This window comes from Acomys russatus, chromosome 3, assembly GCF_903995435.1.
Source record: "Acomys russatus chromosome 3, mAcoRus1.1, whole genome shotgun sequence".
NCBI classification, from domain to species: Eukaryota; Metazoa; Chordata; class Mammalia; order Rodentia; family Muridae; genus Acomys; species Acomys russatus.
In genome coordinates, this window is record NC_067139.1 from 20,870,943 (window position 1) to 20,892,671 (window position 21,729).

General features: G+C 44.0%; 1 protein-coding gene across 2 annotated transcripts in view; it reads left to right on the top strand.

The window, feature by feature from the left end:
• The first annotated feature begins 11,073 nt into the window (after positions 1-11,073).
• Ly86 (lymphocyte antigen 86) overlaps positions 11,074-21,729 on the top strand; it is a 66,392-nt gene continuing 55,736 nt past the window's right edge. For both annotated transcript variants that reach the window (XM_051170162.1, XM_051170155.1), the window contains exon 1: positions 11,074-11,211. In XM_051170162.1, the coding sequence (XP_051026119.1) occupies positions 11,076-11,211 (136 nt within the window). In that variant the 5' untranslated portion in view covers positions 11,074-11,075. The remainder of the gene's footprint in view (positions 11,212-21,729) is intronic.

Genomic DNA, 21,729 nt, shown 5'->3' on the forward strand with positions numbered 1-21,729 from the left:
GTCTCTGCATTGAGTACACTGTCTTCTAAAAGGAGCCTCTGTGCCCCAGGCTGAAAGCTGCACTAGTCTATGGGTACAGCCTAAGTATTTAGAAGGCAGTTTCACAGTATATTCATTTAGAGAAGCCACTGTGGTATGCTCCTCCTTTGAGTCCATGCCTTCCACAGCTACAGGCTTTGGGCCATGTTTATATTATCAAGTACATAGTCTCTCTCATGCAGTGGTCCTTGAATCCATTCACAAAGCAATTAGTTCTCCCCCAAACAATGGTGTCACTAACACAGGGGTGGCCACACCTCGCCTGTTGAATCAGCATAGTAGCTAGCACATATGCTGCAAAGCTGGGGGAGAGCGATGATGGATTTTCTCCTCCAGCAGCTTCCGCGTGAGTTTTAGGCAGCAAGAAGGAAGCCCCTAGCCTAACTCAACCTCATCTTCACTTCTCTGTGTCCTGTAATTCTTTACACTTCAGTGCCTGGGAGGTCCTTGAGTCATTGAGGACATGCCTTGGGAAGAGATTAAAGCAATGGTTATGCAACCCTTCCAGAAACCACAGCAAGGCGGATACTCACCCCAGCACAGAGTCTGAGGTGTATTTAAATGAAAACGGACTATTGTTGGATGAAGCAGGCCACCGAAGGCCACGGGCTTCAAAACAAGTTCTTGTGGTGTGGGCCAAATTTCAAAACTCACTGTCTTCTGAGGAAGCATGGGTTCTGTAGCTAATTACAAAGGTGACTAATTAGCAAGCCAAGGATGGTGTGGTTGCTGGGGAACCACTTTGGTGGGAAGACCGACCTCTTTGCTCCTTTCTACAATGCTTATCTTTCTTTAAAGCATGCTGTAACCTCAGCTCTGGCTTTCTTTGCTGAATCACAAACCTGTCAGTGTAGCATCGCTCTGGGCCCAACACATTGCCCAGGTGGGACTTGTAGGCAAAGGAGTCAGTTCAAAGGTGCTCATGTTCCTCTCTGTGCAGTTGGTAACAAAAATCCTTTGTTTCTTATCAAGGGGATTGATGTCAGTTGCCAGCATCATGAAATAAGCTAACTTGTTCCCTTGCAAGGAGAATACTGTCTCTGGATCTTCCTAGTTGTGAACAGCCAGATAAGCAAGAAATAATGACAATGTAATCTTGAACTTTGTAGCTTGCACAAGTTAAATGCATGCAGTTGAGTAAAGAACAAAAGCATAAATGGAAATGCACTATTTCAAGTTTCTTATGGATGTACACTTTTAACTCCTAAGGAAGCAGTACCCAGTAAAAATGCAATGTTGACCATGAATGCATGTTATATGGGACTTCCCATTTTCTGGCAGCCATATTAAAAGCATAATAGAAATGGCTGAAAATAATTTTAGTATCATATTTTACTTAATCTGGTATGTTCAAGACATTATCATTTCAACATATGAAAAAAATTCATTAGTGAAATATTTTATATTTTGAACTCTTCAAAAATTATGGTGTGTTTAAGCCCATCTCAATTCCTTTCAGTCACATTTCAACTTCTAACATAATCAATCGCTATCCCATTGACCATCACAACAACAGCTGGAAACATCAATTGGGAAGTATAGCTAAACAGACAACAATGGCAGGTGTGGTGGTTAATATTAACTGCCAACTTCACAACAGCTGGAGTCACCAGGGAGATGGGTTTTGCCTTTGGAGATTACCGTGATTATGTTCACTGATGTGGGAAGATTTACCCACTGGGAGTGGCACCATCCTTGACTAGGATTCGAGGCTTTCCAAATGAGAAAGGGAGCTGCCCACCAGCATGCTTGCACTCGCCATTCTCTGTTCTAATCATGGCTGTGATATGACCAGCTGTCCCAAGCTCCGCTGCCTTGACTTTCCTGCCAGGATTTAGACAGTAGTCTTGAACTGTGAGCTGAAATGAACCCCTTTCTTCTCACATTGCTTTTATCGGGGTATTTTATCACAGCAACAGGAAAAGAAACCAAGACAGCGATCAAATGAAGTACTTCAGAAATCAAACGCCAACATAAAAGGCAAAGAAGTCAAATAAACGAAGAGTAGGTAGGAGAAATGGCATGTGTCGCTGTGGTCCTCTAGTCTTATCCTCTCTAGCTGGAGTGGGCATAGATAGAAGCTGGCTGGATTCAAAGGCTGGAGTAGCCAGCAAGAAACTGAATCTAATCTGTGTCCCCTGCACTTACTCCTTTGCCTTATAGCCCCTCTATTTGTTTATATTCATTCACTTGGGAAAAGAGAGTCCTGTGCCTCAGGGCATGGCTTGGAAACTAGGTGTGGTGACTCACATCTGTAACCCAGCACTTTGGAGGCCGAAGCAGGTGGATTGATGCAAATTTGAAGCCAACCTGGGCTCCATAGTGAGTTCCAAGTCAGCCTGTGCTACAGAGTGAAAGCCTTTTTCAGGGAAAATAAAATGGTTTGCGTATCATCCCTAGGTTTGAATCTTAGCTCTGCCATTAGGAGGCATTGCTAAAATGATCTCGTTATCTAGACTTCCATGCCACAGCTTATTGCAAAGGTATTATACAGTAGTCGCGTTAAACCCATGCGAAAACAGACATTCGTGGCATAATCTTTTTTACATTTTACACCCCTCCTCTCCCCCGAGTCCCACCCTCCCTCCCTCTCCTCCTCCCCCTCCCCTCTCCGATTCCTCAGAGGCGGGGAGCCCCTCCTTCCCATCACCTCAGCCCATCAAGTCACACCAGGGATGAGTGTGTCCTCTTCCCTTGTGCCCTGGCAAGGCAGTCCTGCCAGGAGGAAACGATCAAAAAGCTGGCCTCAGAGTCCATGTCAGAGAAAGCCCCCACTCTCTTCTTGAGGCTTTTCAAGGAAAAGCAATTGTCGCACAATAAGGTTCCTATTTGTTCAATTATAATAAGTGGGTCACAGGCCTCCAGCGGCTCTTACCAAACACCCAGAGGTTACAGCGTGACAAAGTACCCCACACGGCTAAGTAAGTGCTTCTAGCAATCAAAACTGCATTCTCTGAGGGGAGCGCCAGCTAGGGGAATGTTTCTGAAGCAGTCAGCTTTCCCCCACACAACCTCTCAGTTAATCATGTTCAGACTGAGAAGGCAACCCAAGCAAATGCAGCATCTAATCTCTAGAATTCTTTATTTTTATGTATTATAAGCACTGTGTGTCTTAACAGTTAACACTGTCCTCTGAGTAAACTTGAGTCTCAAGGAAATCTCATGACAAATTTCCTGTGCTGGCCTAAGATCACAGCAGTTTATCCAGGGATGAGAAGCACTATTCAGCAAGGAGGAGAAAATAATGATTATTGATGGGATTTTTCATGGTGGTCTAAATACCTAGATTTCATTTCTTTCATATGAATTTTGCATAGATTAAAAAAATAGCCAATGACCATGTACAAGAACTTACAAAGGCAGAAATACAAATAACAACCACTCTGAAAAGATGATCACTTGTATTATTATGCTGAAAGAAATGTAAATAGACATAAGGAGACACTAATGTTTGTCTACTAAAATGGCCAAAAACAACCAATAATAATATGCAAGTGCTGAGAGGATTGTTAAGTTGCCCAGTGTCACTGGGTAGAATATTATTGTATGTGTCAGAAGCCTTCACATATCTGTTAATTCTTTACACCAAGAACCTCACTTTGAGGAAGTTCCTCTGAAGAAATCATTGTGACTAAATTCAAACAAAACAAATTCCCCTCAGCATTAGTTTCTATTATTTTGCTATTGACAACTAGCTGAGTGTCTAGGTATAAACAGATGCAGTCTATCTAGCAGAAGGACACACAGCCATTAAGCTCACGCAGTGGAAGGAGGCAAATAGCCAACGCAAGTTGTGTAGTACAATGTCGTGTGTGAGCACATTCAAATGAAATCTCACCAAGTCTCAACAACGGACACTCTTGGATGTTGAGATTATTAGTGTTTCCCTCCCCCCCCCCCCTTTAGCCTCCCTTCCTGAAAAGTTCTTCAGTTAAAATGCATGAGAAACAAAAAAAGAAAACAAAAAGAAACTGACCTACTTTTAGGAAAAGATGCTGCTGTATTTCGTTAATTTTGATGGGGTGTCACAGGCTCTTTGATGAAAAGTGCCTTGCTTTGTCTTTCTGGTGATGGCCAGTGAAAACTGGAAGTCCTACAGACTTGACAAAGAAGACACATTTGTTGGTCCACACTACCTGGGAATTCCATTCGTTCAATCTAAGATATTTTGTTGGCTACTTATTATTCACTAGACAGTGGGCATACAATAATGAGGAGAAGAAACAGAAAACAGCAGAAAGTGTGAACAAGGAAACATTCTGTGCTGGTTACTTTCTGTCAACTTGACATAAACTAAGGTCGTCTGGGAAGAGGGAACCCTCAATTGAAAAAAATGTCCCTATCAGGTTGGCCTCTAGACAAATCTGTGTAACATTTCTTGATTAGTAATTGATGTGGGATTAATAATTGATGTGCCCAGTCCACTGTGTGACGTGTTATATCTAAGCAGGTGGCCACGGGAGTCAAAAATGGCTGAACATGAGTGTGGAAAGCAAGCCATGTTCCTCCATGGCCTCTGCTTCAGTTCCTGCCTCTAAATTCCTTACTTGGGTTCCTGCCCTGACTTCCCTCAGTGATGGACTTCCCTCATGTTCATCAGGTCTTAAGTCCAATTAGAGAGCTGTTGGTTACTGCTGGGTATTTTTGCCACTACAGTTTATAGTAACAGCGCTACGCTGTGCATTGCTGTGGTTCATAGGCACATAGGCACCACATCTGTTGTTGCTTCTCTCCTTCGGAAGCTTTCATGGTACCAAAAGGTGCCATGCAAGCTAGTCCTCAGAGAGAAGGCTTTTAGCTTTGGCCCTGTGCCTGAAGTGTGTAGTGTTTTCAGCAACAGGGTTTTACCTTCCGCCATGGTAGGGCAATACCAATAGCTTAGAATGATTGGGGATTCTCTTGGATAACTCTGACCAACAACTCATTAAAAAAAAAAAAAAGACTTGTCATGCTTGCTACTAGGGTAAGAAGTTATTTTATTTGAGCAGAGAGTCAGCTTAAATGTGGCAAAACCACATCCTATGGTGATATCTGAAAGTTCTGAAACCACCCAGAGTCAGAGACATATACGGAAGACCAAGCCCATGTTCCAGCTGTGGCACCTGCCACGTAAGAGCCATCTTCCCACTACCTGCCACATAACAGCGATCTCCTCATTCTTTACTCTGCTTTAATTTCCTCCAGGGTCCCTCCTTGAACTTACTAAAATTCTTTCAATCTTGAAAGCATTCTCAATTTGTGGGGCAGAGTTTTAGCTACAAGTTGCTAATTTATCCCATGCTGTTAAGTACGAGTGTCAGTCTTTGCAAATGAGTCCTCCACACCCTGAATCTGAGTAATTTCTCCTGCTTTAATCAGTCGCTGCGATGTGTTGCCCTTTAAATCATTGGAAAATTGATCTAGCTGATCTATAGTGCCTGCCTCTTCCCTTGAATAGCAAATACATTCCTCAAACAAAATTCATTTCTGCTTAGAGTTTGTTATAGAATTTATAGATCCATTTAGAAACAAAATACTTTACATATTATGTTCCTGGAATAATTAGACATTAATAATAATAACAAATGCAGCAGCAATAACAAAATGAGGAGAGACTGGCATTTCATAGAAGCCTGCTATGGTTAATACATTAGAGAAAATGGTTAATGGAAGAAACATAATGAGCTACTGGTCTGTCTGGAGAAATTTTATAGTTTATTGTATATATGCAGCAGCCAATGAAATGTCTCAGAAAGTTCAGAGTCTTGCTTTTCAGTCTTCAACTCGCTTTTTCAACTGGGAATGGCAGCTCATGCCTGTAAGCCCAGCACTTGAGAGGCTAAGGAAAGAAAACTGATCATGAGATCAAGGCTAGCCTGAGATCCATTGCAAACTATGGACCAGGATGGATACAGAGTGAGAGCATAACCTAAAATAAACAAACAGGGCCAGTGGTTAGAACTAAGGCCAGCAACCTGAGAAGTAAGCCTGACAACCATTAGTTGTCTTCTGACCTCCACAGTGAGTGTAAGACGGCAGGCATATGCATATGCATACGTGCGCTCTCTCTCTCTCTCTCTCTCTCTCTCTCTCTCTCTCTCTCTCTCTCTCTCTCTCTCTCTCTCTCTCTCAATCAATCAAACCATGTAAATAAAAATACTTGCCCCCTTTTAGTAAGTTTGTACTAAACAAATAAACAAATAAATGTATTTTTCCTTCCACCAAGAAGCAACTATAAAAATAAAGGCTGTGTTTTCCTGTTTTCTTAGTGCTTAGAGCTGTATTTGATATTGTGGAAGTACTTGACAAACATTTGTTAAATACATTGTCAAGCAAATATGAAGCAAGTTGACAAATAGGAGCTCGTCCCTCCATTGTACAGAAAGCAGATGACTAGTTTCTGAACTTTCTGCCAGATGTATGCATCTATGACATCAGGAGTCTACAGGAGGCATTCTATACCTTCCTTGGGAATGGTACCAATTCTTCAAGAGAAGATGTGCAGATAACTGAAAAACATCCACCGTAACAGCAAGCTAGGAAATGGTGTTACATAGGAAATAAGGTGCTCCTTCACCTTCACACAAGAGCAGTTTACACTTTACATTCAATCTAGAAGTCTAAAAGGCCTGTCTCCTTCCACAATAGTGTGACAGAAAGCTAGAGACAGGGAGGACACATGGGAAAGGGAAGGAAACTGGGGCCAAAGAGAGAGAAACACTGAGCCTGATATCCAGTCAAGGACACTTAACAATGGGACGTGCTCTGAGAAACACATTATAGGGAACACTGGGCCATTGTGTGAACATCACAGGCAGCATTACACAGGTCTGGATGGCACTGAGGAGCCAGTCCACCAAAAAAAAATTTCCTCTACAAGTAAATGACCTACCACTGCCAAAACTCCTTCCCAAATGCTTTGACATTGGCTCTCCAGACTCTGCTCACTGAACAAAGCTCCTACAGTCTCTGAAGCCACTCAGACACGGGAGTAAATTTAGATCCACACTTGAGTCCAGGTTTTTATTGCAACGTTGAAAGCAAACTTGTTGTTTTGCCCATGACTGCCATAGTCTTAGGATAAATGCATTTCTGCACCTGGCCTTCCATCCCAATCTCTGGACGATTCTCCATATCTAATATAGGCTCTCTTTAAATTTCTGTGAATCTTGTTGTTTCAGTAAAACTGGTCTTTCAATGGCTCCCTCTAATTTTATTCTTCAAGCTCACAGCCATGGTGCAATGGCACCTGATGAAGTGGAAAGCAGTGGCCACTTATTTTTTCTACCTTTATAGTTCTTAGTCACGTTGAATTTGCTTTCTAGGTCAGTTACTTCATGTGGCTTCCTCCTTGCATCATTAGCAATGGATTCTCTCAGGGCCACAGTGAACAAGGCAGCTTGAGATTAAATTAGCACAAAAAAAAAAGCAAGGGATGTGATAAGCACAAGAAGTTCAAGGCTGCCACGGCTGGCCGCCTCCGTAAGGTCAGTTGTTGACAATGGCTGTGCAGCTCTGGACAGCAATAAGGATCCCGTGGCAGTTAGAGGATGAGGGTACTATTGAATACAAATAAGAATGAAAACACTGTTACTGTTGAATCCACCGTTAGGGTTTAGAGCAGCATGTAAGAGAGAGATAAAACCGATCCAAACCGCCTTCCTTGTCCCAAGGAAATACAATATCCACAGTGAAACTGAATCATTTTCCCAACAAGCTGGTTTCCATGACATTAGCCTCCTATTTCACAGTAAATTGATGCAAAGGTAAACCTCTTCCCTTTAAACACACACACACACACACACACACACACACAGAGAGAGAGAGAGAGAGAGAGAGAAGGGGGAGAGGAGGATGGAAGAGAGAGAGAAGATAGAAAGCGAGAGAGAAGGAAGACGAGAGAAGAGAAGAGGAAAGAGAGAGAGAGAGAGAGAGAGAGAGAGAGAGAGAGAGAGAGAGAGAGAGGAGGGAGATACGAATTTTGTAAATTTTGTCAGACTATCTGAAGGGGCTCTCCTCACTCTGCACACCAAACAAATTAGAACATGTTTTGTTATTGTTTGGTTAGGAAAATTATTGTTTGGAGAAAGTATCTCACTGTGTAGCACAGACTGGTCTCAGAGTCCTAATCCTCCTACACCAGTCTCTTCAGTGCTCAGGCTCTCTTCTTAGATATCTTTGGCTCATCCTACCCATAGACAGGATGTGTCAGCCCACTCAGCATCCCTTCCCAGCTCACCTTGCTCCCTTCCTCCTTCCACTCTCTGCTATTTCCTCTCCATCTTTAGGCAGTCTGATTTTCACCCTGCAGGAAAAGGAGGGCATCACTCCCAATATGACCACTATGAAAGGAGCATAGAGGGAGACAGAGGAAGAGGACTGTCAAAAAGCAGAGGAGGAATACAGCCAAGAGCAGAGACAGAGCCTTTTTAGCCACAACTTGCTAAGTTGGGGGAAGACAATACCAGAGCCTGGCAGAATGTTCAGTTACCATTTACATATACATAACCATATTTTAAATAGCTATCATAAGATGATTTGAATCTTATTCTATAGTAAGGAACAGGACATTCTTAAATAATTTTTTGTTGTCTTTATAAGTTTCTAGTTAAAAATGTGTCTTAGTCACTATTCTATTGCTGTGACAAGATGCCATGAACAAAGCAACTCTTATGTTTAAAAAAGCACGTAAACGGGGGCTCCTTTAGAGTTTCAGGGGCTTAGTCCATTATCATTGTGGCAAGGAGCATGGTGGCAAGCAGGCATGGTGCTGTTGAAAGTATCTGAGAGCTACATCTTGATCCACAGGCAGAATGGGAGGGAGAGAGAGAGAGACACTAGGCCTGGGATGGGCTTTTAAAATCTCAAAGACCCGCCCCTCCAGTGACACACTTCCTCCAACAAGGCCACACCTCCTAACCCTTCTAATCTTTTCAAAAAGGTCCACTCCCTGATGACTAAGCATTCATATATATGATCCTATGGGACCATTCTGATTCAAACCACCACACTTGTGTCAGCCTTCTGTCACTGTGACAGAGTGCCTATGATAAACAAAGGAAGGAGAAGTTTATTGTGCCTCATGACTTTAGAGGTTTCAAAGCATGGGCCCTTGGCCCCACTGTTTTGTGAGTTACAGTGAACCATGTTATGGAAGGGCTACCTGTGGAAGAAGCCTGACCACCTCATGGCGACTTGGAAACAAAACAATAAGAGGGATGGAAAGTGTAAGAGTCCTGGTATCCTTTTTAAGGGCCTATCCTTGAATGATCTGGCTTAAAGGTCTCAACAGTGCCCCTGGCTGGTGACTTAGCACATGGAATTCTGGGACAGTTAATATCCAAACCATAACAGCATCTGTGGATTGCTGTTATGAAGACAGCATCACTGTGGATTGACCAGTAGTCAGAGTCAAATCCTAGTTCTCAGTGGGCAAAACACATACATATATCTCCTTGAAGATATAACTTACCCCTTTTTCCTATAAAGATGTGTTACATGTGATATGAAAATGTCATCTGTCCTGCAAGAAGATAAATTTTTATTGAGAAATCTTTTAAACATATACTATACATTCTCAACAAAATATAATCCATCTCTTTTTGCCTAGGGAAATAGTATTCTCTGTTGCTCCAAGCACTACTGGCCTTGGCTGTGAGTTTCATTAACTGAGTAGAGAGAGGGTGGGGATGAGATTAAGAAAGGTTACTCATCCAGGCATGTAGCACATGCCTGTAATCTCAGTACTCAGGGAGGAAGAAGCAGACAGATCTCTGTGAGTTCAAGGCCAGCCTGGTCTACAAAGTGAGTCCAGGACAGCCAAAGCCACACAGAAAAACCCTGTCTCAAAAAAAACAGAAAAAAAAAACAGGCTTCTCTTCTGAAGCAGAACAGCAGGAACCTATAGAAGAGAGACTGTGAGAAGTGATGTCAATGACCTCGTCACTGACCAATAGATAAACTAGCCTTAAGGAAGACCATGGGCCAATGAAATGCCTCAGTGGGTGAAAGCACTTGCTTCCCAAGCCTGGTGACCTGAGTTCCATCCCCAAAATTCACAGTGAAAAGAGCTGTCTTTCCAAAGATTGTCTTCTGGCCTCCTTATGCACACACACATACAGAGAGAGAGAGAGAGAGAGAGAGAGAGAGAGAGAGAGAGAGAGAGAGAGAGAGAGAGAGAGAGAGAGAGAGGGAGGGAGGGAGGGAGAGAGGGAGGGAGGGAGAGGGAGAGGGAGAGAGGAAATAGAATGCACATATACACTAAAAATAAACATTAAAAGAGAGATCCTGCCTCCTGGTGCTGTTGCCTCAGAAATGGAAGATGGCCTGCTCAGACCGGTCACCTCACCCAGCTCCAGAGCTCCTCTGTGAGGCTCCAATGGTGAGGTCCTATTCTGCTGGACAGTGTACAGCTGACGCCTACCCCAACTCCAGAGCCAAAGCCAAAGGAGAGCCAATACAGATGTGGCAGAAGCCTCATTCCAGAGCCCAGATTCTAGTATACAACCCTCAAAATTCCAAAGGTGCCTACAGGCTTTAGCCAGCTCTGATCCTTACATCAGGACCCTTTGGTGGTGATGTGCTTGCTGATAGAAAACGCATGGTGGCCCCCGAGGCTCGTCTTTTCTGTTTATGGCTTCTCTAGGGGATGGAAAATCTAAGGAGGGCTGTTCTGAGGAGTCATGCTGAACCTCTTCCTGTTAATGCAGGAAGTCGGCTTTCAACCTAGGCCAGACCTATGCGTTCTCTCTCTCTCTCTCTCTCTCTCTCTCTCTCTCTCTCTCTCTCTCTCTCTCTCTCACACACACACACACACACACACACACACACACACCTACTATTTCAAGTGTGTGAAATGTGAAGACCCTCTGGAACAGTGAACAGTATTCAAATGTTCCTCCCGCCTCCTCTCAGCCTTTGGCCTCTCACCGTGGACTCCCCAGAGCCTGTTTTTGGGAAGTGAAAGTGAACATGTCTCCACTTTCATGAAGGGGGAAAGAACCTTGGGGGCCTTTTTATTGGGCTTATTTCTCATTGGTCACACACAATCTCTCACCATGAACAGTGCGACAGCTGCCCTCCTTGTGTGGATTTTGTCTTCTCCCAGCAGCAGTGGCCATGACAAAGGGAAAGGTTGGCCCACACACATGGCCTGCAGTGGTGGAGGCTTGGAAGTCTTCTACCAGAGTTGTGGTAAGATCTTGTGCAATGTTCGCTTGTGTGTATGGGGAAATTAAAGTCTACAAGTGTGGGTAGCATGCGCTCTAAGCTGGTATGGGTGAGGGATGAGGTTATCGGAAGCTCGGTGCTTTTTCTGGCTGTAGTGAGTTGTTGGGGGCCATGGAGAGCCCTTGGGAGCTGTAAGGAGGAAAGGGAAAGGGAGAGAGCGTGAGAGAGAGAGAGAGAGAGAGAGAGAGAGAGAGAGAGAGAGAGAGAGAGATACTAACAGTCTATGTATGGAGCCAAGTATAAGGGCTCAGCCCCCCCCCCCAAGAACAACTGATCAGTGATTTTTTCCAATAAGCTTTTCTTCCCAAATCCTGCACCTGGGCTGGCTCTCCAGGGCACTCCTTTTGCAGTCTGAGTGAGCGTCAAGTCACTTTGATCAAAAGCTCTCCAATCTCCAGCACTCCCCGCTCCTCCAGAGTTCTTGTCACACTATGCTGTGCCACCTACTAAAGCGCCCAGCACTTCGGAAGTAACATCCAATGCCAGGGTTTCCCTAGGGCCAAAGATTGCGGAGGTTTGACTGTGTCCTGATGCATGTATTAGTTCCCCGTTGTAACTGCTTGGGAAGTGGTGTGTTCAGCTGGGAGAGCTCTACTGCTGGCACCACCAGCCAGAACTTAGGAGCATGTTAGTTATAAAGTCTAAATTTGGTGCCTTTCCTCGCTTTTTTCTTTCTGTGCTGTTATGACTCAGTGAGGAGAAATGAGCCTTGGGATCCATTTTCCAATAGAAAGTGGAAGAACTGGCTCATGGAAAGGCAGGGTTATAAAGTCTGGACATCTGTAGGGAGACAGGGCTAGTGTGGCTTGAGCCAAAGAATGTGGAAAGAAGACACTGAATCCCCATGTTGGTCCCACCATAAGCGGGGAATAATGAAAGCAACTCTTGAGCAAATAGCTGACCCTAACTTCTGCCACCCAAGGACCTGACCTGACAGACACACATTGTCAGTTTGGTTTCTGGGGTGATATGATGGGTTTGTTTATTCCTCTAAAGAGGAACCTTGAAGTGCATTTTTGAAAAGCGAGTGATTGGTTAGATGGTGTGAGTGCTTTCATCATGCTTCTTGTTCTTGGGGAGAATGGAAACCTAGATTGTTGGTGACACATTCACTTAAGGTGTGGGATGACAGCAAGATCTGAGTCATGTGGCCTAGTTGGCATCTGATTCTTCAGGTCATCCAGGCCTATTGAATTGGCTAGTCTGGGCCCAAGAATCCCCCTGAGACTGCGGCCAAGTCTCATGTGTCCTTTCACTTGCCTGGAGAAGAGGCAAGAAGATTGGGTCTCTTGGGGAAGGAGCAGGACATAAGGGCTGCCTCATTGGCTGGGATGCTGCATCCATCTGAAGGTGGGACTTCTCCTCAGAGTAATTAAATCTCGGGGATAAGCCCTGGGCGCCTGGAATAAAGGAGCACAGGAGATAAAGTTCTCATTTGGGAAGAGTGGCAGAGTCAGCCACTGAAAGCAAAGAATGAATGCTTAGCAGAAGGGCTGTCTCAAGGGCAGGTATCAGTAACCAGGGGACATGATGATTGGAAGAGAGCAAGGATTAGATCACCAAATGTAACTTAGAGAATGATCTAAAAGTGTCTGAACAACACCTCCTACTAGAAGGGTCTGCCTGTGTGTGTCAAGGACCACGCTTTGTGTTTCATTAGCGTGATCCTTGCTTTATAGGTGTTTGAACATAGGGCCAGAGATGCTAGCTAGCTAGCTTTGTAAAGCCTATCCAGCTAATGCTGTAGAACTATGCTCCAGAGCCCTGGAGAAGACAAAACGCTGAGTAAATATTTGTGGAACTAAAACACACTGGTCGCTGGCCTCTCTGAGCCCAAAAGGCATGCTCTTAAGAACCCAGGTGTGCAGAGTTCGTTGTGGGGCAGTGCCATAGAGGAGGGTAGAGAGGGAGAGATCAACAGAGAGCATAGCATGGATAAAGGCCAAGAGGGGTTACACGACCAGACCAAGTTCAGGAGGCTGAGAAATGATGGGTGAGATGGCGTCAGAGCCCTAGACAAGGAGGTGCTGCCTGCCTTCGGCTTTGAGAAGACCCTGCTTTGGAAAGACCCCTTGGGTAGTTACTAGGGCTGTGAGTATTGCAATGGAGCCTATTTGTGATTGGAAATTGGGTTTTTAATCCAGAAGTCATAACAGTTCATGATCATCATGAAAACCATCTTAAGACTGAGGGGATTGTGGGTATACTCTAGGGTCAGCAGAAAGGCAAGCTGAATCCTAGGCCCTCCTGTAGGGGTTACGCTCACTCTGTCTTCTGAATGGCCCTGAGCTTTTGAAGGCTAAATGTCTGTACACACCTCCAGACACAGATAGCCTCCCATTCTGCTACCAGGTTGGCAGGGCAGCAGCCTTAGTCACAGGCTGCCTGGAGTGACACTCTGGCCAGCATGGTGTTAAGGCAGTATCAGTGCACATCAGGGGTTTCTGGGGTCCTACTAAGTGCCTGTGATAAGAGTTGCTGTGGTGTTCCAGGGTTGTGCTTTGTTTGTCTCTTTTCTATCTCATTTGTGAGTTTAGTCCCAAGAGAAGGAGACCTTAAGCCAGCAATTACTTTCTGCATCATTATTTTTTTTAAATCCTTCAAGAGGAAGAAGAAACATCAGATGTGGCTTCTGAGTGTTTGGTACCAACCAGAAGCCAGGTGCGGTTGCTCATGCCTCAAATCCTTACACTTGGGAGATAGAGGCTGGAGGATCTGGAAGTTCAAGGTCATCCTTGACTTCTTGGTGACTTTGAGGTCAGCATGGTTATAAGAGGCCTGGTCTCAAAAATACAAAAAAAAAAAAAAAAAAAGTCTAAACAGAAAGTGAGCAAAATGTTCTGAAAAGCAGAGGTTCTCATTTGTTCAAGGAAGAGAACTGGGGAGGTGGAGACAAAAAAGCCAGTGTTGTCAAAGCAAAGTGCAAGAACATGTAAAGAATGTGCCTGTGTTAATTTGTAAGAATGTGTGTGTGTGTGTGTGTGTGTGTGTGTGTGTGTGTGTGTGTGTGTGTGTGTGCACGCGCGCGCGCCTAGGGATATGGCACCAATGCCCACTGGTGCATTTACTCACATTCAGCCTCTAGTACACAAAGATACAATGTAGATTATAAAAACACTTATGACAAGGAGAGAAAGCAATAGCAGTGGTAGAAATAAGGTGAGCGAGAAAGTAGGAGACCACGTTACAGAAGAAATGTTCGTACGTCCTACCAAAAGCAAACTCACACATTAATAGCCAGTGAGATGTCTGTAAGCCTGATAATCTGCAACTGATACCTGGAACCCATGTTATCGTGGAAGGAAAAACTGATTCGACAATACTTGTCCTCGCGTCCCACACACACACACATATATCATGGGCCTGCCCACACTCATTCACTCACACACTCACACGATAATAACAAAATTTTATATGTTAGACCCTGCTTATTAGACGGTGGTATTAGGAGGTGATGCTTTCAAAAGGCAACTAGATCATGAAATCCAAACCCACAGAAATGGGATTTTCTTTTACAAAAGAGACCACTAGTGCCAGAAGACCACTCCAAGAACCCAACTCTACTGGGCACTCTGATCTCAAAATTTTAACCTTGAGAACTGTGAGAAATGCAAGTTTGCTGTTCAAGCCACTCTGTCTGTGGTAACTTGTCATAGCAACCAGAGACAAGAGAAACACGCAAGTAAGGTCAAGCCACCCATAAAGATGAGTTGGGTGAGAGGCAAGGGCTGCAACTGCAGTGGCAAAGTCCCTGACCACATACAGTGACATTCATGGGTTCCAAAGATAAGGACATGGGTGGTTTTGGTGATCATTTCAGCCTACTATGAGAGATAACATTTTACCGTACAGGGCTATATAAGGATTCGGTGAAAAGGCCAATGGGAAAAGTTCTCCTCATATACTACATGCTTAATGTATCTTTGTTTTGGTAACTTTATATATGATATAATATAATCAATAGGACAGCGCTTCTCAACCTTTCCAATGCATGCGACCTTTTAATACAGTTTTTCATGTTGTGGTGACCCCCCCAACCATAACATTATTTCACTGCTGCTTCATAACTGTAATTTTGCTGCTGTTGTGAACCACAATATAAATACCCGATATGCAGGATATCTGACATGAGGTCACAAGGGTGGTTCTGAGTGGCAGTGAGTGTTTGGGGGTTACTTACAGGAGTGTGGGCCAAGGGTTTCTTACAGGAACATAGATGACTCAAAGGGAGTTACATCATCAAAAGCTCACTCCCACACAAGTGAGACTCAACAAAGCTGGAAGCCTGGCTCTGTAGGCAGCATCACTTGTAGGAAACTTGAAAGGTCACAGACATCTCTCCTCAGGAATCCTTGTCATCTCTACTGTCCTAGGGGGTAGAGGGAATCTTGTACATCTTATAAGTTTCAGAAACTCTCTGAGATTTTTGAGTTGTCTTATTCCTGAGTCTTTATGAGCTACATGTAGGAAATTGCTATGCAAATTCCTACTAGGCCCCACCTCTTAAATGTTCTATCACTTACCAATAACTCCACATTAGTGGACAAACCTTTGACATAAGCCATTGGGAGACATTTAAATCCAAACTAAAACATGGTAGTACATGAAGACTGCATGACATCCAAGCGTGTGTGTCCATAAGCTTTATTAGCACATAGCTGCATCCATTCTTTTAGGCATTGCTGATGGCTGCCCATGTGCCATAACAGCAATGTTGAGAAGTGTGACCTTGACCACATGCCACACACAGCCTTAGATACCAATCATATTTATACACATATATGGCAAAAGGTAAGAAAGAATCTGTCAGAATTGTCACTAGATCAGATCCTCAAGTTCTGGATCTTCTAGATGATTCTAGCAATAGAGTGGCTGTATGAACAAGCGAACCCTAAAAATACCATGTTAATAAACTTTGTAGGCTTTCTTTCAGAGAATGATGTGTGTTCTTATAATCTCCCTCTTAAGTATCTAGAGTTCCAACTTCTGTGAGTCTCATCCATGTTGGTGTGGGCTTTTTCTGATGCAGCCATTTAAAAATCAATAGTTACTCTGAATGCCTTGTGTGACCCTTACAAAAAAAAAATCCTAGAGAGAGGTTGGATGGGGAGCTCCATTTCTATATGTGGAAACTGAGGCACATACATAGTAAGTAAACAAGATCTATGTTGAGTTTAATACAAACTTAAGTTTTCCAACTTCCCCTCTCCTGGTATTCAAACAGACAAACATCTGGGAGGAAGAAGAAGAGAGTGGAATTGTCTTTTGATTAAATAACGGTTTTTCCTCTCCCCCGCCCCCCATCCCCACCCTCTGCATCTCTTTCCCTATTCAGAATTGGCTCAGTTTGGCTCTTCTTAATCAAGGACCTTCAGTAGCTATAGAAGAGGACCCCCCACACTAACATTTGTAATGATGTGTCTCCCCCAAATTAAAAAAAAAAGAGAGAGAGCCAATGGGGAATTCTTTTGTCGGCAAGAATGGTGCACTGCCAGTCAGGGCCCTCCTGTGCAATTGGCATGCTTACTTCATAAGGAAGCCTATTTCCCACACACAGCAACCAGTTCCCCTGTGGAGTAGTTAGTGAAGAAAAGAAGGATGCTCTATCTTGGGCAGTATGCTGCAGTTGATCCCACAGGACCCAGCCAGTTCCTGAGAGTGCCCAGGGTCAGGTTAGTGCTGCATCTGGTCCTCAAGCTTTAGACTTACTTACTGCCCTCCTTCCTCTAATGCAACCAGCCCCATTCACATCTGTCTAAACAGGATTTACAAGCTGTTGACGTTTGTTTCAGGCTGGGCAATTCAACTGACCTCCAAAATGTCCCTTAATTATGAAAGTCTAAATCTGGTCACACACATGCACCTGCATAATCCATCAAGGTGCTCAAACAGGACAATTAATCAGGCTTTAAGAATGCAAAACAATGCTGGCAAAATCTCCTGTAGAATAGAGGGCAAGCTAAGAATGACCTACCCCCATAGATCAACGAACAAGGCATATGGATAAAGTGTTCATCAAAAAGTTTTAAGGTGCCCTGGGAGGTGAGGAATGAAGTGGGGGGAAGATTTCTTTCTCCAGAACCTAACAGTTCTGAGTAAATGGAGCATAAAACCAATACCAAAGAAACAACATAGAAAAAAGAAAAATCACAGGCCACATAGCCATTTAGCCATGCTTTCTAATCCTGCACAGAAAGCAAGCTCTCTTAGCTTATGCTGTTGTGCAATTAAGGAAAATATTAATAGATGGAGAGGAAGGGAGGGAGGGAGGGAGGGAGGGAGGGAGGGAGAGAGAGAGAGAGAGAGAGAGAGAGAGAGAGAGAGAGAGAGAGAGAGAGAGAGAGAGAGAGAGAGACTGAAGAGCATATTACCAGAAACAGGGCTGGCTTTTTGGTTAAATTTTAAAAGAGGAAGTTGACTTAAAAAATACAAAAGATGCAGGGTTTTTGGGTTTTTTTTTGTTTTGTTTTGTTTTGTTTTGTTTTTTTTGTTTTGTTTGTTTTGTTGTTGTTGTTGTTGTTTTTGCCCTTTAAACTAGTAAGAACACGTCCTGGAAGGGAAGCAATCCTTAAAGAGAGGTTCCTAAGAACCCATCACCGGGACTCTCTCGTGCTTTTATTTAATGGAAAACACTTAGAAGCCAAACCTGCAGACTGCTGTGAATGCTCCTGAGCACATTAAAAAGGAGACACTAAGTAGCTCTGAACAGAGGGAAGTAAGACAGGTCTGTGGTTCTAAAGAGGCCTCTGTAAGTAGACAGGAAATAGGTGTTCTGAAAGGTTATCCACTGCCCTTTCCAGCCATGTGACATCCCCATGGGCTCCTGACTCTGTTGGTGTTTTGAGAGGAGAGTCTTGGGAAAGGATGTCCGCCAGCTCACCATCTAGTTTTCACAGCCAGCACATCTGCCACACCACAAGCAGCATGGGGTCCTGAACATGGCCTCCATCCAGGCCTAGGTGGTGGGATGTGCACAGGACATGGGATGCCAGAGTCTGAGAAGGTGGCTGTCAACGAAAAGCCACTGCGAGTTCCATCTGTATAGTGGCGAAAGAACACGCAGCTCGCAGAGGTTCTATGGACTTTTGACAGCAGCATCTGGTTCATACAGAGCAGCAAGTGCCTCCTTCCAAGACCCAAGCAGCAGGGCAGGGCTCTCTATGGGAACAGAAGGGTGGCCCTCCTCAGTAATCCCATGCGCTGCAGGTTTGTGTTCCGCCTTTCCTATATACCTCCTAAGGCCAGATTCTACATCTGTGACTAAGGAGCTCTGTGCTAGGAAACTGGAAATACCAAGCAGGTGCCAGAAGTATGCTGCCATCAACCAGGAAGCGAGTGCCTGCACGTTTGTGTGAGGCTGACGAGTAGACAATGCACAGAGGACAATGTGCAGATTAGGGGGTAGCAGGAGTCCCTTCAGCTCTCAGGCAGAGGATAAAGTGCCCAGAACCTCCTTGTATGGTTGCCACAAGTGCTGCCCCCCAGTCCCAATAGCTGAGGCCTTTCTTACCCAAAAGGTTTCTCTGCATGTCAACGACAGTTCAGTCCTTCTTTTACTGTTTTTAAATGCCCCTTTAAACATGTGAGCGCTGATTACACAAAATATACTAACGTTTTGTTCATTTAACCAGTTTTTGCCAATGTACACCTTATCCACAGAATTATCAACAGAATCCCCTTACGTGTTTAGCAGGCTACAACTTGCTTTTCCTGATCGCTTTAAAACATCGAATGGCAGAAAAAGTGTGAACCATCACAAAATAGTTTTGCTCCCATTTTTCTTGAACTAGTTTCAAAACCTTGGCTCTATGGGCCTAATTCTTTCGTCTTTGTGTTGACACTTATTCATTCGCTCCTCTTCCTTTTCTTTCTCAAGTTTGAGGTGCAGTCTCACTAATGCTGCCTAGGGTAAGCTGAGTCTCTTGATCCTCCTGACTCAGCTTCCTGAGCAACTGGTATTGTGGGTACAGTCATGGCACTGACATGATTACTCTCATCTATAAGACTTATGCTTTCTTGAAGCTGCAGAAGTATGCACTTAGGTATTTCTTTGTATAGCTAGCATGTTTCAGTTCAAAGAATACATATTTTTGACTTACTAACCAATTGATTCTGGACCTGGTTGCCAGTCATAGGGTTGAGTTCGCTTGTCAATGGTGCTTCCTGCCACAGCCTCTGAAGACCCTTCTTCCCACAAGGCTCCTTCCACTTTGCCACTTTTTCTTTTAAAAGTACACTGAGGTCTGCTGGGACACTGTTTTACCATTCAGCCACCCTGCCATTATCCTATGCTTAGAAGCTTATGTCTATTGTGGAAGCCTCAAAAAAAAAAAAAAAAAAAAAGGCAAGCGGTCACTTAGAGGAGAGGACAGAGTTTGCCTGCATGATTAAGGCTCGTCTTTATAAAAAACTGAGCTGACTCATGATTAGCATTAAGTTGTCTTTCTACCTGCATAGTCTGTGATTGATGGTGCCAGCCCAAACATTCTGTTGACTTTGGGGAAGTGCATACCGGGGAAGGAACCCAGAGTCTTGTGTGTGCCAGACAAGCACTCTGCCACAAGCTCTATCCTTAGCCTATCTACTAGATTTTTGGATGAGACCAGTTGAACTGATCCATCCTTTTATTTTTTATTTTTTCCAAGGCAGTCTGGCTCATTCACAACTCTTTGTCCTCACTCCTACTCATGTACAAAGATAGAGAAAACTTCGTAGTTCTCCCTGGTCTGTCCATATGGATAAAAACATTCTGAATTCCAAATAACTGAGAATGAGGCTTCGTGCACACAAAGTGCTTAGGAGGTGACCTAGTTTCCTTCCCATCTTTGTTGTCACTCAGACACGTCTGCTAAGTAATTCCTCGAGACAGAACCATGAGACATGAGATCTCAGAGACATCAGAACAGCACTGACGCATTTCATCCAGCACTAGCAACTTCTTGGGACCATTAACACCACTGGCCAAAGTCAGCAAAGGAGAAGACCCTGCCGAGTTCTTTCTGACTGGTATTCTCCATCTTTAATAGGCATTTCAGGTCATGCTAGGCCACCTTAAGTGCAGACATGGAGGACATTGGTCTAGTTCATCATAATTGTGGTGGATAAGACAAGAAGGAAACATGCCTCTGCATGGAACAAGGGGCCTCAGCAGCTCTTGTAGATCAGCTCAATGTCTCCAGAGGCAGAACTGTTAGTTTTGGCAGTCTGTCTGGGGCTCCCGGTGAAACATTGGGGTGTAGGAAAGTTGCCATTTGCTGACTAATTTGCCCCCTAGGTCTGGGCATTTTTTCAGACAGGGTTAGCCTCCTTCCAGGCCTCTGATAGGCAAACCAGGAGCTCTTTAACATACTGGACTAAGGCCAGGCCCTGTAGAGCCATAGGGTTTCGATGTAACTCCCCTTGTTTAAAAGGGGAACCTGTGAGCCAGAGAGGAAGTGTGTCCTAACTGTGGTCACCAAGCCAATCAGTGGAAGAACACAACAGGACCCTCTGGGTAGACTCAACTTCCTCTTCAAGCATAAAACCACCCAGAGAACTCACCCAGTTTCAGATCAGAGCTACCACATAAACAAAGACCAGACCAAGGTCTCCAAAGAGTAAAATTTCATCTTTTCAGGCAGCCCATCTCGTAAAACCATGTGTCCAGGTCCTTTGCTGCCCAAGTTCCTATAAAATATGAAGCTTTACACCCGAAAATGGTCCATGGGACTCAACTCTAATTAAGAGGAACAACAATTTTTATAAAAGTACCATACTATAATTGTGGACCTTACTTGGGAATGGCATGTATTATTTCTCCCTTTATATGTGAAAGACACTTTCTAATACCCCAAGCATTCAAAGTCATAGAGTGCTAACCTTTTGTAGACATGGCTTTTTCTACACACATGCCTATGACAAAGTTGAAATTATAAATAGGCCTAGTAATAGTGACAACTAGCAACTAGTAATGAAATAATTTTAACAACACGTCCTAATTAAATTGCTAGTAGCACTACTCTTGCACTTTAGGGCCATTACAAAGTAGGATGACAGTCATTTGAATGCAAAGGATCCTAATTCTAAGACAACCAACCTGACAACTAAGGTGGCTAGGAAGTGGCTGGTGTGCAAGTCCCCTCTACAGGGTGGACGTGCAGGACGCAGGTGGCCTGGGTAGGATGACATCAGAGTTCATCGTGTTGCTCAGGATAGGTTACCATTTACAGTGGAGAAATAGTTCATTTGTGGAATTTTCCATTTTAACAGTATTGGTTCATGATGGTAGCAAATTACAAAACATAAAACTGCAGTTGGAGAGCCGCTACTGTATCTTTCATTGATTATCAGAAGGAAAAATACTTGTGCAGGGTAAGGGCTGCAGCTTCTGCAACAAGGGCCTCCTCTGGAGACCTAACAACTTAAAGTAAACACACGCTGTGTCAGAGGAGATCTGTGAAAGTTATTACAGTGGCTTGGACCCTTGAGCTTGAAAGTTTGACA